Source organism: Hemicordylus capensis, chromosome 1, assembly GCF_027244095.1.
Source record: "Hemicordylus capensis ecotype Gifberg chromosome 1, rHemCap1.1.pri, whole genome shotgun sequence".
In the NCBI taxonomy this organism is placed as follows: Eukaryota; Metazoa; Chordata; class Lepidosauria; order Squamata; family Cordylidae; genus Hemicordylus; species Hemicordylus capensis.
This window is the reverse complement of record NC_069657.1, coordinates 349,866,674-349,882,006: the sequence shown is the minus strand read 5'-3', so window position 1 is coordinate 349,882,006 and position 15,333 is coordinate 349,866,674. Positions and strand designations below refer to the sequence as shown.

Sequence of the window (15,333 nt, the reverse complement as noted above, 5' to 3'; positions counted from 1 at the left end):
AAGCTTCGGACATGGAAATTGATGATAGAGAGTTGAAGTCAAAATGTACTCAGGTTTATTTGGGGTAACAAGGGTACAGAAAGGAAACATTAACCATTAACATATATACTACAGAGATGAGCCTCTGTAATCTTATCTGTTCTTCCTGTGAAGGTGATTAGCTTAGAAGGCTAATCTTTTGTGCCAACACTGAGACGAGTTTTGGCTACCCCTTTTAGAGAAGTAGCTCCTCCTTAACTCGTATCTACTTAGCAACATCTTTTGTGCATGAACAGAAAGGGAGCATGGGGAACAGTTCCCCCTTTCTCGCAGGTTAGGCGTGACCTGGAGTTACCTTCCCATGCTACCTGCTAAGTGGCTTATTCTTGGGAGTTAGCCCATGTAGGCAAATGGTGAACCTGTGAGTCAAAATGGAAACTACAAGCCTGTAGTTCCAAATCACACTTAGGGGTGCTTCTGGGAGCCCCCAAACAGGCTGTCGTATCAGAGGACTGAGACATCCAGGGACAGTGGGAAGGTTTTGCCACAGTGTTGACCTTTGTTGCAGGAGCTTGCTTTTCACTAGATGAGTGAATGGCAACCACACACTGCTGTACATAAAAGTAATGGAGGGCTCTAAGCAAGTGTCTCAGGATGGGGGCTCTTGGTGCCCACAGCCCTTGAGAATAAAACCTTTCTGCAGATTGCATAGCTCTGCCCTGTATTCTGTTTCCATTCACACAGCCCTGGTGCCTTTCACACAGCCACCTGAGAACCACTTTTCTGTGATGTGATCCCATGCAGCCAGCATGTGAATGACAGAAACATATGGACAGGGTAGATGTGCCAATTGTAGGGGTAAGTCCCAAGCAATCTGCCTCGCCAGTGCAGTTATTCACATACACTCCCAAGTAGTGAGGGGATGTATAATGAAAAATTGCCCCTCAAACTGGCTGCATCTACATCTGAAAGGCACCTCTGTTGTGCTAATGCAGGGGTTCCCATCCCAACCTTGGGTCTCCAGTTGTAGTAGGACTACAATTCCCATCATCCCCACCTATAATGACCTTGAGGATAGTGGAAGCTGTAGTCCAACAACATCTGGGGATCCAAGTTTGGGGAACCCTGTGCTAGTGTGTGTTGTGGTCTAAGCTGCTTATGGAGTGCACTTTTACCTCTGGAAAACACGTTTTATGGGACTTTGTATTATTCACAAATCAGTACAGGCACTCCTGAGTTACAAACACCCATACTTACAAACAAAGCTCCTATAACATATTATATTAAGGAAGTCCCCAACTTATGGACGCCAAGCTGCACATGCAAATAAGTCACTTTTGGAAAGATGCTGAAAGGCATCATCTCACACTGCGTGGGAGGAGACAATGGTAAACCTCTCCTGTATTCAACCAAAGACAACATCATGGCTTTGTGGTCGCCAGGAGTTGACACCAACTTGGTGGCACACTTTACTTTACTTTTGGGGAACTTTATGTGTTCTGAGTTATGAACGTCTGACTTACAAATGAACTTTTGGAACACAACTTGTTTGTTAAGCCTCCTGAATAACCTTTTTGACTGGAGATAACAATGGGATCCAAGAAGTGTGTCTGGACAAGCACATTACGGAAAACAATGCCTCTGTCCAACCACTTCCAGCTCTTAAAATCTGTTGCCTTTCCCCAGCCTGAACATGCCCATTTTCTTCTCTCAGAACTGGAGCGTCCTGCTTTCTCTTTACTGTAGTACACAGATGGTAGTATTAAACAATAAAGTCCAGCCCACTGGGGACTTTATATGCCAAAAGTGGCATATATTGCTTGTAATGGCAACATAACCATGCCATCTGTTATGTGCTTGTTCAGGGCCCTAGCTTTTGCTGCAACAGTAACCTCTCCAACTCTTGTTTTTCTTTTTACAGAGAAAAAAGGAGAGGAAGAAAAGGAACCTTGGGCAGGGAGAGAGCTGTGTGGGAACCTCTCTAGGATGCCCGTGGAGCTCTGCGTAACCCTCGATAATGTCTTCTTCAGCCGTTTGCTGAATCGCCAAAACAATAGTTCGGATTCTGAATTAAGGCCCTCCCTCTTGCTTGTGATAGGCCCACTCAGAATAGCAACAGCCTGTGTCACTGGAAGGGGCAAAGCCTGCTGCTGAAACGGAAAGAAAAGTTCTTCACGGATCACTTTGTAACTCTCTCAGGTTTAAGCCAGCGCCTGCTGTAACACGCGGCCATGAGCTGGACCACAGTCAGTGGCGCCTGTTTTGACAGCAAGAGCCGGGCGTTCGCCCTGTGAAGGCTTTCAGCACCGAGGCGCAGCAGTCCGGGTACTGTTTTCCTACAGCCATGGTACCTGTGCAGAACACGGAGGAGGAGGAGGAGGACCTCAGTCAGCAGCGCCGGAAAATCAGAGGAGGGGACTGCCAGAATTACAACAGCAGCAGCAGCAGTAGCGGCTGCGGCGGCGGCGGCCCGAACAAGCTTCCGGCTCAAACAGGTAAATAAGCAACGTAGCCTGAATGGCAATGGTGCCTGCAGGACAATCAGTGCAGAGATGTGAGACTAATGCTCCAGCGTCAAGAAATGTAATGGCCACAGGGAAGAAAGAAGCAAACCAGCAAATGGCCAAGGCACCGAAATTAACCCTGTCAGTCAGCCTTGCAATGTGCAAGCAAGAGCCATTCGGAATAATAGCGTTAGTGTATTTGTCTGGTTTGTATTTTTCACCTTCCCTACTGAGGGGTTCTGACTGTACCATTGTAGCCTCACAACAACCTTGTGAAGTGGCTGGGTTAAATTGAGAGAGAATTGACCGGTTGACCCAAGGCCAGTCAGTGAACCTCCTGGCTAACTGAAGATTTTCTCTCTCCACCACATCGCACAAACTCGCACACTTGAATGATGGCCTTTGAAATACTTTAGGCTCAAAGCTGTAACTGTGATATTGTTGCTTGTGGTTGTGGTTGTTTTTTTAAAAAAAGAAATTTGTAAAGCCTAATTTTGCAAATAGAAAGATCACAAGACCTAATGTTGCCTAGAAAGGCTATTGTGCTATCAGCACTTCATTGTAAAACAAAATCTGTCACTCTCATTGAAGTATCTAGACCTTATTAGAATTTGCTTCTCTTTCATGAGTCACTGGTGATTTTGGCTGTGGTATCTAATCACAGCAAGGCTGATACAATTATTTCTAGAAAAAATAAAAACACTCTCAATGTCATTGGACTTTCACTTTGTTTATCCCAGATGGCATACATTCTTAGTCTTTCACCGAGGTCCAAAAGTAACACACAATAGCTACAGGGGGTTATATCTTCCAGAATGTGCTGATGCTGCTTCAGGAAAGGTTTGACTGAAGTCTACTGATCTCTGGGTTTTTTCACATGAAAAAGTAGATTGAGACGCATGCACAGTGTGTTTGGCATACATACTGTGCAACTGTCTCAGTCTACTTTTTAATGTAAAAGTACCCCAAGATCAGTTGACATATGCACATAAGAATATGGTTAATGAAAATAGAAATCAAAGAAAGCCCTTTTAAGCCAAAATTATGTGTCAATGTAGATTTGACACACTTGGGATAAATTCTGTGTCAAAACAGCCTCAACACATTGACCTAAAATATGGCTGTGTAGGCACATCAGGGTAGAGAAGGGTTGCGTACATCAACTCCCTTCTCAGTGCATCATCTCCCTTCTCAGCACATCAACACAGATGCTGGGGTCCTCATATCTCTATAAGTCAGTGTTCTTCATTGTAAGATGTGGGGGATAGTGGTGGCCCCCATAAACCCTAAGTGTGGCTCCCTGACTAATCTATATGTTTAATTCTCTTAGCCGGCATGCGTGCCCAGAATTTGGCAGCAGAACTCTCGCAAGAGTTCCTGGCATTGGGCTAGAGTTCAGGGCAAAAAAATGGTTGAGGATGGTGGTGGCAGGCCGCAAAATGGCCTGAGGAGGCAGCCTCGGCTGGCCGCTGGGAGGTGGTGGCGGGACAACCCGGGTAAGGGGGAGGAGGTGGCGGCGGTGGCAAAGCCCGGCCTGGCTGCCAGGGGTGGGAAGCGGTGATGGGATGGCAGGCCAGGCCGTCCCAGGTAAGGGGGAGGCGGCAGCAGCAGCAAAGCCTTGCTTGGCTACCAGGGGCGGGAGGCGGGAGGTGGTAGCCGGCCGGCCAGCAAGACAAGAAAGTGGAGGGGAAGCACCAGAGAGACTGGAAAGAGGGTGAATGGGAAAGAGAGAGTGGGGCAGGAGGGAGGGGGAGGGGCAGGAGGGAGGGGGCAAGAGAGTGGGGCAGGGGGAGGGGGAGGGGAAATAGGGCAGGAGTGAGGAGGGAGCAGTTGGCCCCAAATAGCGCACAGATGCTCTGTGCGAGTTGGCTAGTCATTTATTATTCCTGTGTGAAGCTTCAACCAAAGTGCAATTCTCTGCACAGCCCCCCCAGCATCATGCAGATATGAAGATTCTCACTGTGCAGTGCTGCATTCTGCCCACTGTTGGGGGACTTCTTTAAGGGAAATTGAGCCCTCTTGAGCCCCTGCGCTGTCATGGAAGGCATGCACAGAGTGCTGGGAAGTGTTACTTCTCCCAGTGTTTTCCTCCTAGAACTCTTAAGAGAGGGCTCCACCTTTCTTAAAAGGCCCTCCCAGTATTAAGAAAAGAACAGTTCTGTGTGGAGTTCAGCACAGTGGAAAATTGCACTGACATTGAAGGGTGTTTTTTTGGGGGGGGTTTTTTGCCAAAATGACTACCATTTAAAAAACAATAAGGCTCAATGGTATAGGTGTTGTGCATCAGTAGATGGCCAGATCCAAAGTACAAATATTTATGCAGGTGCAAGGTGGCTATGGAGTGAAGAAAGGTGTAGGGTGGCTGTGGGGAGAGGGCAGCATACAGGAGGAGCTGTCATTTCACTGCATCTGCAGGCAGTGCTGTTTTAATCAGATGTGATTAATCAGTGAGAGCCAGCGTGGTGTAGTGGTTAGAGTGCTGGACTAGGACCGGGGAGACCCAAGTTCAAATCCCCATTCAGCCATGATACCTGCTGGGTGACTCTGGGCCAGTCACTTCTCTCTCAGCCTAGCCTACTTCACAAGGCTGTTGTGAAAGAGAAACTTAAGTATGTAGTACACCGCTCTGGGCTCCTTGGAGGAAGAGTGGATATAAAATGTAATTTTTAAAAAGAAATGTAAAATAAAATGCGCAACCTCTGACCATGAAGCCAAATGCAGCCCATTGGCCATGTGTAGTACCCCTCAGGGGCTTGATAAACCTCCTGCTCTTGCTGCCTGCCTGAGATTGGAAAAGGTGTGTGTGAGGGGAGCTGTCAAACAGCTGGCAGTGGGCTATGTTCAGTTTGGTGGGTCAAACATTGTGCAGACCTGGTCTTGAGAGAGCAGCTCAAGTGTCTTGGGGTTCAAGGAGGGAGCAGTGATCTTTCAACAGTCTCCCTTCCTCCTCTGCACCCTTTGTGTGTCATTTGGGAGAAAAGCCTGCAGAATTCAGCATATATTCTGCCTCTGCAGTCCATGGCTAGTCTGATGAAGGGGTGGCTGAAGGGCTTGCCCCAATCAGGTAAAAAATTTGGGGTGCACTTTTGGTGTGGCAAACATTTGGGCAATTGCTGTACAAAATGCTGCCTCCAGGGCCAGCCTAAGATGGCTGGGTGTCTGAGACATCAAATATGCCCAGGCCTCTTGCATGCTGCCAAGGTCACTTCCACAGCTGCCTTATCTTATCTCTGCTGCCTTCCTCTGCCACTGCCACTGCCACTGCCACTGCCACTGCCACTGCCACTGCCACATTATCTGCCTCTTCACCTACTGCTACTTGGTTCAGTGGCAGTGTGAGAGAAGCCACTCCATTCTTCTTTTTGGCAATGTAACAGGAAATGATGTCTGAAGGAGAGGAGAGTGGTAGGCTAGAGTGTCTCTCAAGATATTTTTGCCTATCACTCTCCTCTCCTTTTCTCCACATCTCCTCTTCTGCTTTGTCAGTAAGGAGGAAGTGTGGAGGAGAGGAGAGGAGAGGAGTGGTGTCCACAATTCCTCTTCTGTTCTGTTGCCAGGGAGGAGAACGGAGCGGCTCTTCCTAGGCTGCTGCTGGGGGTGGGTGGGGAGGTGAGGTGGGGTGGTAAGAATGAGGGGAACAGAACATAGGGACATAGATGCTGCCTTATGCCAAGTCAGACCATTGGTCCATCTAGTTCAGTATATTGTCTGCACTGACCAGCAGCTGTTTCTCCAAGGTTTCAGTCAGAAGTCTTTCCCATGCCTATCTGGAGATGTGAAGGATTGAACCTGGGGCCTTCTGCATGCAAACCAAATGTTCTTCTACTGAGCTAGGGCACCATGCCCAAAGGTGTCATCCATGGCTCTTCCATCCAGGCACTGACCACACCAAGACCTCCTTAGCTTCAGCAAGGTCAGACCCCCCCCCCCCGATGAAAAAGCCTTTTCTCTGGTTGCTACCAACTGCACCTCAGAGACTGGGGACACCCAGTCTTTATGGGAGTAGATGCTCCTTCAGGTGCTCATGGCCCAAGCTAGGAAGGGCATTGAAGGTCAAAAGCAGCACTTTGAATTTTGCCCCGAAAGAAATGGAGCCAGTGAAGCTTCTGTATTATTGTGACACAGGTTTCTGCATACAAATTTCATTATATGTTGTAAGAATTAATTGAAGGAATCAGCAAGATACTTGTTGCCAAAGGGAAGTAGGAAATTAATAAGGAACAAAAAATATGTTTGGCTTGTTGGCATGCTATGGAAAATGCCTTTAGGATATAAGGTGGTAAAAGCTGATTCAGGATCATATTCTCAAAGAGAAATCCTCGTTATGGTAACCAATCAAAACAGTACAGTATAGTCTAGATAATCTTTGCAGATGAAACAGAATCTATTTTCAATAACTTGTGTCAACTTTTCACTATTTGAAGTTCAGTTTGAGAAGTTAGTGGCAACCTGAGTAGCAGTAAAATCACAGACATTTGTTGATTTTCATGAGGAAAAACCCATTGAAAACCTCTGTTATAGAGGTTTGAATACACAAGCTTAAAATAAATGGGTAAAAATTAAGATCAGATGAGATCATGGTGGGTTTTGGGTTTTTTGTTTGTTTAAAATCACACTTTAAATATGTTTACTGTCATTTGGCAGTTTATTTACTTTTGAAATGCATGGGCTACTGTTGCTACGCTCTTTCCTAGATACATTTTGTCCTGGACACAGTATTTTACAGCTTCCCAGATTTACTTGCAACAAATAGCAAGTTAGCAAATTGTGCATATTGTAACTACTTGGTAAGCCAATCACATCTGTATGTGAGCTGTGAGTCAAATGGTGATATGTTTCCTTGAATGTCTGTGTAAGATTCTCCTTGCACTCTTGGTAGGAAAATATACTATAAGTGACCAGCTACCAAGAGTTTATGGTGAGGCCACACTTGGAGTACTGCGTACAATTCTGGTCACCACATTTAAAGAAGGACATTGTAGAACTGGAAAAGGTACAGAAGAGGGCACCCAAGATGATCGGAGGCCTACACCACCTTCCTTATGAGGCAAGGCTACAACACCTGGGGCTTTTTAGTTTAGAAAAAAGACAACTGGGGAGACATGATAGAGGTCTATAAAATCATGTATGGTGTGGAGAAAGTAGCTAGAGAGAAATGTTTCTCCCTCTCACATAACACTAGAACCAGGGCTCATCCCATGAAATTGATTGCCAGGAAATTTAGGACCAACAAACGGAAGTACTTTTTCACACAACGCATAATCAACTTGTGGAATACCAGTTGCAGTGGCACATACATTTAACAACATAAGAACAGCCCTGCTGGATCTGGCTCAAAGCCTATCTAGTCTAGCATCCTGTTTCACACAATGGATCAGCAGATGCCTCCAAAAAGCCCACAGGCAGAAGGTGAGGGCTTGCCCCCTATCCTTCCATTGCTCCCCTGCAACTGGTATTTAGTGGCATATTTTCTCTGAGGCTGGAGGTGACCTATAGCCACCAGACTAGTTGCCATTGGTAGACCTGTCCTCCATGACTTTGCCTAAGCCCCTTTTAAAGTCATCCAAGCTAGTGGCCATTTCCACATCCTGTCGCCTAAAGAACTATCAATTAATTCTGCACACTCAAAGGGGGCTTTGATGTTCTGCTTCTCAATTAGCAGCTCCCCCCACCCTGTAACTAAACAAATTGTTTTGGAGATTGAGAAGACTTGCCAAAACAGCTTGTGATACTGCATTCGAGTCTGTCTCTGAAAGGGGGGGAAAACTGGACTTGCCCAAACCTATTAAATGTGCTTTTAAAAAAAATCCAGCCCTAGTTTCTTTTTTTAATCTTTAAAGTTCATTTGTATGAGGCTCTGACAGTGTACATGTGGCCAGTTAGGAGAAAATACCATCAGCACAGTTCTCTTACCATTACCAGTACAGTATAGTATTGAGTGGTGCCTGGTGCTGAGTTGGTTCCCCTTTCAGCAGCAGATATAAACCTTTCTGTTTCTTCAGACTCTTCTCTTATGGAGAAGGATTTAGGAGGATCCCCACCCCTCCTTTTTGCATCATTTTGATTTGTGTTATTTGCGTTGTAAGTTGCTCTGAAAACTGACCAGTTGGGAAGCAGAATATATAAATAAAATAAGTGGCTTGCATTCTGCAATGAGTCCTGCCAGTTCAAGAGTGGAACACGCTGGTTCCATGAAGCCCAACAGCCTGTCTTCACTGCTAGTGAAGGCAGAGAGACTCTGTGGCTACTAAGGATTGGGTCATTGCTGTAGCAACACTTCTCCCATTGGGAATGACAGGATACTCATTACTACAGCAAGTACACAATCCTTAGTAGCAATGAAGCCTCTCTGCCTTTGTTAGCAGCAAAGACTGGGTTGCACAGAACCAGCATGCTTACCCCATGCTTGGATTGGTGAGGCATTGTGCAGAATCTAAACCAATGTCCGTAGGAATGTAGGCTGGCACAAGGCTTGAGTACTGACAGACATGAGTACTGGATCATAACACAAGATAAGTAGAAATTCCATGAGCACTCCAGAAATCTACTCAACTCACATGACATTTTCACTCATAGTGGAAATGCAAAAATATTCCTACATCATTAAGTTGTAAAGTCTGAAGTAGTCATTTAAGTGCTGGATGTCTTTATTATAAACACACACCACCATAATCTCTTTACACTTGAAGTGGTGCATACCAGGTGTAAGTTTATATAAGTTGCTTGCAGATTCATGAGACACCAATCACCATCACAAGCAAAAAAAAAAAAAAAAAGGAAAGGAAACAATTAACTGTTAAAATGGCTTCAGGAGGATTATTTATCTAGCAAAACAAGAAGATTAAAAAAAAATAGAGTGGTTTGATTGTGGTGGATATTCTGAGAGTTGCTTCCACAGCAAAAGTCACTTAGTCAATAATAATATTGGAAGGAGTTGTATTCATGTTGTGTTAGGATTATGACAGACACAGACATATCAAACTGCTCCCAGATTCTTAGCATACCTGTGTCAGGTCTTACAAGTAGACATGAGTATAAATCCTTCCCATGTTTCATTTTTGTCACAGGAATGTTGTGTGAGAGGGCTGAACTTTGACCAAAAAGGTGAACCTTGGAACCAGCTTTATAGTTCATTTATTTTCCTTTTTGCTTGTTGAGAGTATTTGTAGACCATTTTTCATTTTATGTACACATTTACATTTTTAAAAATGGAATAGAAGAATATAGCAAAAATGTACAAACAGCTAATTCATACTGCCATTTTCACCATTACATGAGCAGCTACAGAACCTTCCTGTGATCCATGTATAATGACAATTATATAAGGTAAATATCAGTGTGAACTAGGTGGTGCACAAATTTTATAATATTAGTGGTGGTGGGGGATGGTAGAAATCACTGTATATCAGCTATGATAGTAGTACCTGGTTCATGGTAACATTGTCCCACAAGAATGTGGATACACATAAGAGCGAGTGAGGGCTATTACTTCTATCATATGGTGAACCAGCCCTAAGGATCAGATTCAGGGGTGTAACTATAATAGGGCAAGGGAAGACAGTTGCCTGGGGGCCAACTGCCTTGGGGGGGCCCCCAGAGGCAAGTCACATGACTGACTCCTCCAGCCGCACACCTGCCTGGGCTTCCTTCAGTTGTATTCATCCTCCGAAACTGATGTGAGTGTTAAGACCTGGAGCCAGCAGAACAGCATGTCTTTCTCTAGTACCCTTAAATGACTTGCATCGTCCACAATTGACAAAACCTTTTGAAAAATAATTTAGGATGATGTTCTGTTGTGGCACATAGGAGATATATATATTCAGCCTCATTTAAGATTTCTGTACTTCATGAGCTGAGCTTCAGTGAGGGGGCCCCCCATTTTAAAATCTTGTCTCTGGGTCCACTACAACCTTGCTACGCCCCTGATCAGATCAGAGGGTACTCACAGAAACATTTGCATTGGCAGCTCTTTTAAAATAAAATATTATCATCTGGTGATGATGGCAGTCTTCTGGAGGACAATGGCTCAAAGAAGTGGGGGTGAGGAGTAGCGAAACCTTTCCCTGCCCATCATTTCTCCACTGCTGAGCCTTTCTTCCCATGGAATCCCAAACTTATGACTTTGAGGGCTAGTGGATTCCTTGTCTTGCCTGATATATCTCATTCCTTTTTGCTGTCTGCTTATACACTATATTATTCTATTATATTGTAGGGGGTACTCGGTGAACCTAGACGAAGATTGGCCATAAATCAGGAACTATGTGGAATGGGTTGTAACTGGTTTAAATATCCATAGGTCAGACTAGATGGCCTTCAGAATAATCACACACAGATATCACTCACACCATCAAAAACTGTGTTACACCCGGGTATGACTATCTCGATTTTTGGTTGTGTGGAAGCAAGGTTAGAGGAAAACCTGGGTAGAAGTGATTGTGTGGAAGCAGGGTAGGAGGAAACTATCCCTCCTACCTTGCTTCTACACAATCACTTCTACCCAGGTTTTCCTCTACACAGCCAAGAACTGAGAGCATACACAGCTCCCAAACCCGGGTACAACACAGTTTTTGATTGTGTGAATGACCTCACTATGAGCCATTTCTCATGATTAGTGAGAAGGGCTAAAGGGCAGGCTGTGAGGAAGGCGGATCAAACCTACTTTCCCTGCAGACGATCAATGAAGCGTTGCTGGGCATGGTCCCCGCAAACCAAGATGATGCCCTGCGTGCTGTGGCAGGAGGGAGGGTTGAGAGCCAGGATGTGTTGTCCCGGCTCCCCGGAAATACAATGATGCACTGTGCAAGTGTGTGGTGCATCATGGGGCTCCACCTCCCCAGGATCCCCACAGTATGGCAGCTACGGCTGCAAGCAGCCATGGCTGCAATGCAATAAAAAAACGGGGTTAAGGGAGTACTTGCTCCCCTCCATTTAGGGAGAGGCTTCACAGGTGGGTTTGCCGCCATGTTGCTGCCAGGATCGGGCCCGATCCTGGTGATTCACACATGTGTGTAAAACCAGGCTGGGCTCCCTTAGCCTGGTTTTTCATGCCCACGTGAACAGCCTCCTTATCTGAAAATACTTTCAGATATTTTATGTGAGGATTCTGAAGGCCATCTAATCCATTTATATACCACCTAATATAGAAATCTCTAGGCGGTGACGTAGACCTTCATCTGACCTTCATCTGTTTTTACTTTGAGGGACAAACTGCATTAACAGGGCAACTATTGTTTCTAGTAGGAAGCCATACATAGGATATGGGGCAGGGGGCGGCAGGGGGGACGACACACTACAAAAAGGGCTTTAGAAACTGGGATTATGTGGTTTAGAAACCAGAACCAACTAAGAAGGGACATGATAATATTTATAAAATTATAAATAAAATGACTTATTGAAAATCATTGGCATGAACGGTGTTTGTGCATAATGTAATAAATAATAATAAATAAAGAACAGGAACCATTTCTTCATATAATGCATAGGTCTTGTTTAGATGTTACTCTGAATGTACATAGAGAGGACAAAAGCAAGACTGCACCTGCCCATGCTTTCCAGGCCCACCCTATCTATGCACAGGTTTGGTGTCAGGTTTGAGAGAGGCCCATTCATTCTGTTCATGTGACCAGGGACCATTGAAGAGTCCAGGGTCACACAGCCCTCAAGGACATTGCAGTGTCCCCAATCATATATATTGAGTATAGGAAGTTCCCTTTTACCAAATCAGACCATTGGTCCATCTAACTCAGCACTGCCTACACTGCCTTGCAATGGCTCTTCAAGGCTCCAGGCAGGAGTCTCTCCCAGCCCTACCTGCAGATGCCAGTGATTGAACCTTGGGCCTTCTGCATGCAAAAAAGATGCTCCACTACTGAGCTACATTCCATCCTAATAATAACAACAACAGTAACAACACAGAACATAGGAAGTTGCCTTAGTCAGACCATTGCTCCATCTAGCTTAGTACTGTTGTTTGCTCTGACTAGCAGTGGTTCTCTAGGGCTTCAGACAGGAAATTTTCTCAACCCTACTGAAGATGCCAGGGATTAAACCCAGGACCTTCTGCATGCAAAGCAGATTCTGCACCAGTGAGCTATGGCTCCATACATGTAAAGCTTGTACACATAAAGGTTCTTTCAAACATTACACCAAATGCCTTAGAGGTAGGGGCAGAACCAGTGAGCACAATCCCATCCAATATGCATGTTTAGGGTAACGGTATAGATGTAACCCAGGCCTGCACAACATAAGTGACCGCAGTGACTATTTTACTGGCCCCCAGGTACCCTGCAGTAATACAAGAGCTGGAAACTGCTTTATAGCACCATCCTGTGCATGCTTTCTCAGAAATATGCTTCATTTGGTGTGCCATGTAATTCCCATGTTACTCCCCTGTAAGCATGCCTAGCATTGCAGCCTGAAAGCAAAAAACAATTTAGGGAGAGGAGAGGATTTGGCATTTGTTTGGAGCTAGCATTCACTCTAGGGGCCCCACTCATAGAGCAGGGACAGGACCTATTTTCTGGCCACTATCCTTGGTTGAAACTATGGGTCCATTGACAGGGGGAATAGATCCACAAGTAACTAATAACATTTTTAATTTTAATGTAATAATGTGCTAAAACTTGACCTCGGCCCCTGCACGCCAAGTTGTGGATGGTTCCGGCCCACCAGGGCATTTGAGTTGTGCAACCCTGATGTAACCTAAGGAATTTATTGTCGCAAGGTATGGAAATGGCTATTGGCACAGATAGCTTCTCAAAGGATGATGCAAATCTCTGGAAGACAGGTTGTCAATGGTTACTAGCCATGATAATGATAATTGAATCTCCATGCCTGGGGATTTACCTCTGATCATCTCATGCTGAGAATAAAAACACAGAGATGGCTGCCCTCCTCTTGCCCTAATTGTGACCTCCCTGGGGCATGTGGCAGAGTGGACAATGGAGCTTTGGGCTGACCCTTCAAGGGAATTATTTTTGCCTGTGGCAGATCCCAGGATTCTTAATTCCTGTAATGAAGGCTTCCAGCTCTCATTAAATTACTTTGACTAGACTAGGACATGCTCCACCCAAAGTTACGTAATTTGAAGACCTGTTGATTTCAGTGGGGAAGGTTTAAGCATGTGCTCAACTGTGCCGTAGAAATCAATAGGAATACAGAGTGCTTAACTTTGGCTAGATTGTGCTAACAGATTACAAAGCTAACAGAGTTACACAGTTTCCTCAGACTCTCAAATCCCTCTTTTTACGTCAATGGCTCCAAGTAATCAACCCAAAGAATAAAGCTTTTGGGGTGACCCATTTTAAGTTGTTACATATTAATTAATTAAGTAATTAATTAATTAAACAAACAAGTGTATATAAAAATAAATTCACTGGAGGGAATACACATCCCTTGCATATCTTTGTCTGCACAGTCCATTCCTGATTACATTTGTCCATTCCACATTACAGAAGCTAAATACTTGCTACACTGTGACTATGCATGGCCTATTTTTCCAAAGCTGTGAATACACATTTTCAGCATGTAGACTTATATTCCAGCAAACATTCTTAAATATGTTTGTTGACTGGACAGCACTGAATCCAGCCTTGATTACAATAAGGGAAAGAACAATCCTATTCTAAGGGGATGATAAACGGGAACATAAACAGAAAATGTTCCTAAGCTATCTCTCTCACAGATGAACCCCCTGCCTCATGCTCCAAGGTCCAAGGAGAGAAGTGATTAAAATTCACAGTAGGTACATAAATAAGCCTTCATTTGCTGATCAAACAAGTATGAGGATTGAGGGATTATTTTAGCAGAATTTGTTCACTGAAGCACTACCAAGGTGATTCTAGATTTTGCAGAGACACTGAAACACCTACAAACCCCTTTATTTCATTTCATTTCATTTCATTTCATTTTTAAACAAGATTCACTGCTAGGCCTGCAACAGAAATAGTCAATTAATTGTTGGACATTTTGTCACAAAATAAACGTCCTTGAAACCACTTCCTGATCTTTCCACTGATATCCAGTTATTACTTCATTAATTCTCATTAGCATAGCATTGCAGGACACAGTGTCTTCAGTTCTGCATCAGCTCTCAGGTTGTTTGGAGGGGAAGGCATTTTCTGACAAGTGTGAGTTTCACTTAGGTGACATATACAAGTCAATGGCATCTCACAAGATTAGGGGTTTCTTACTTGCTCAGCAGTGTTTCTCAAATATGATGTTCTTCCCCTCTTGTCTTCTACATTTTACTCATCCAGTAACCCTTATATTGGATATTCTATCCCACTCACCAGAATATATTAATGATGTTGCTAGATCAGAATTGCTGCTGGGGCATTGCTTTTCCACATTCAACTGAAAGTGAACTTAAAATGATGGCTTCACATTTTATTTATTACTAGCTGACCGGGAGCATAGCATCTGTGCCCCTAGTTCGACTCTCCTCCACTTCAGCTCCTTCTTCCTGACTCTGCCAGCAGGCGTTTCTGACGCCCGCCCAGGCCACTTCTCTCCCCCCCCCCTCGCCACCCATGGTTTCTCCTGCCTCCTGCCGGTTTTTCCACCCCCTCTGGCCGCTGCTCTAGCAGACGCACAGGCTGCTGCCACCGCCTCTTCGCTGCCGCCACCATTTCCCCCGGCAGCAGCTCAGTGGCCTCCTGCCACACGTGAGCTCCCACCGCCCAGCCAATCTGGCCCCTCCGCCACCCAGCCAATCCGCTGGGTGCCGGGATGCATCCCCACAGGCATGTTTTCAAGGATTAATTATAAGGATTCATTTATTTATTTAACATATTTCTATACTGCCCAAAATGCAAGTTCTCTGGGCGATTTACAAGAGAATAAAAACAAC

The 15,333-nt window shown here is 44.9% G+C and overlaps 1 protein-coding gene across 2 annotated transcripts in view; it reads left to right on the top strand.

Moving 5' to 3' along the window:
* The first annotated feature begins 2,142 nt into the window (after nt 1-2,142).
* Nucleotides 2,143-15,333, top strand: part of SLC2A12 (solute carrier family 2 member 12) — a 62,129-nt gene continuing 48,938 nt past the window's right edge. For both annotated transcript variants that reach the window (XM_053287914.1, XM_053287903.1), the window contains exon 1: nt 2,143-2,474. In XM_053287914.1, the coding sequence (XP_053143889.1) occupies nt 2,324-2,474 (151 nt within the window). In that variant the 5' untranslated portion in view covers nt 2,143-2,323. The remainder of the gene's footprint in view (nt 2,475-15,333) is intronic.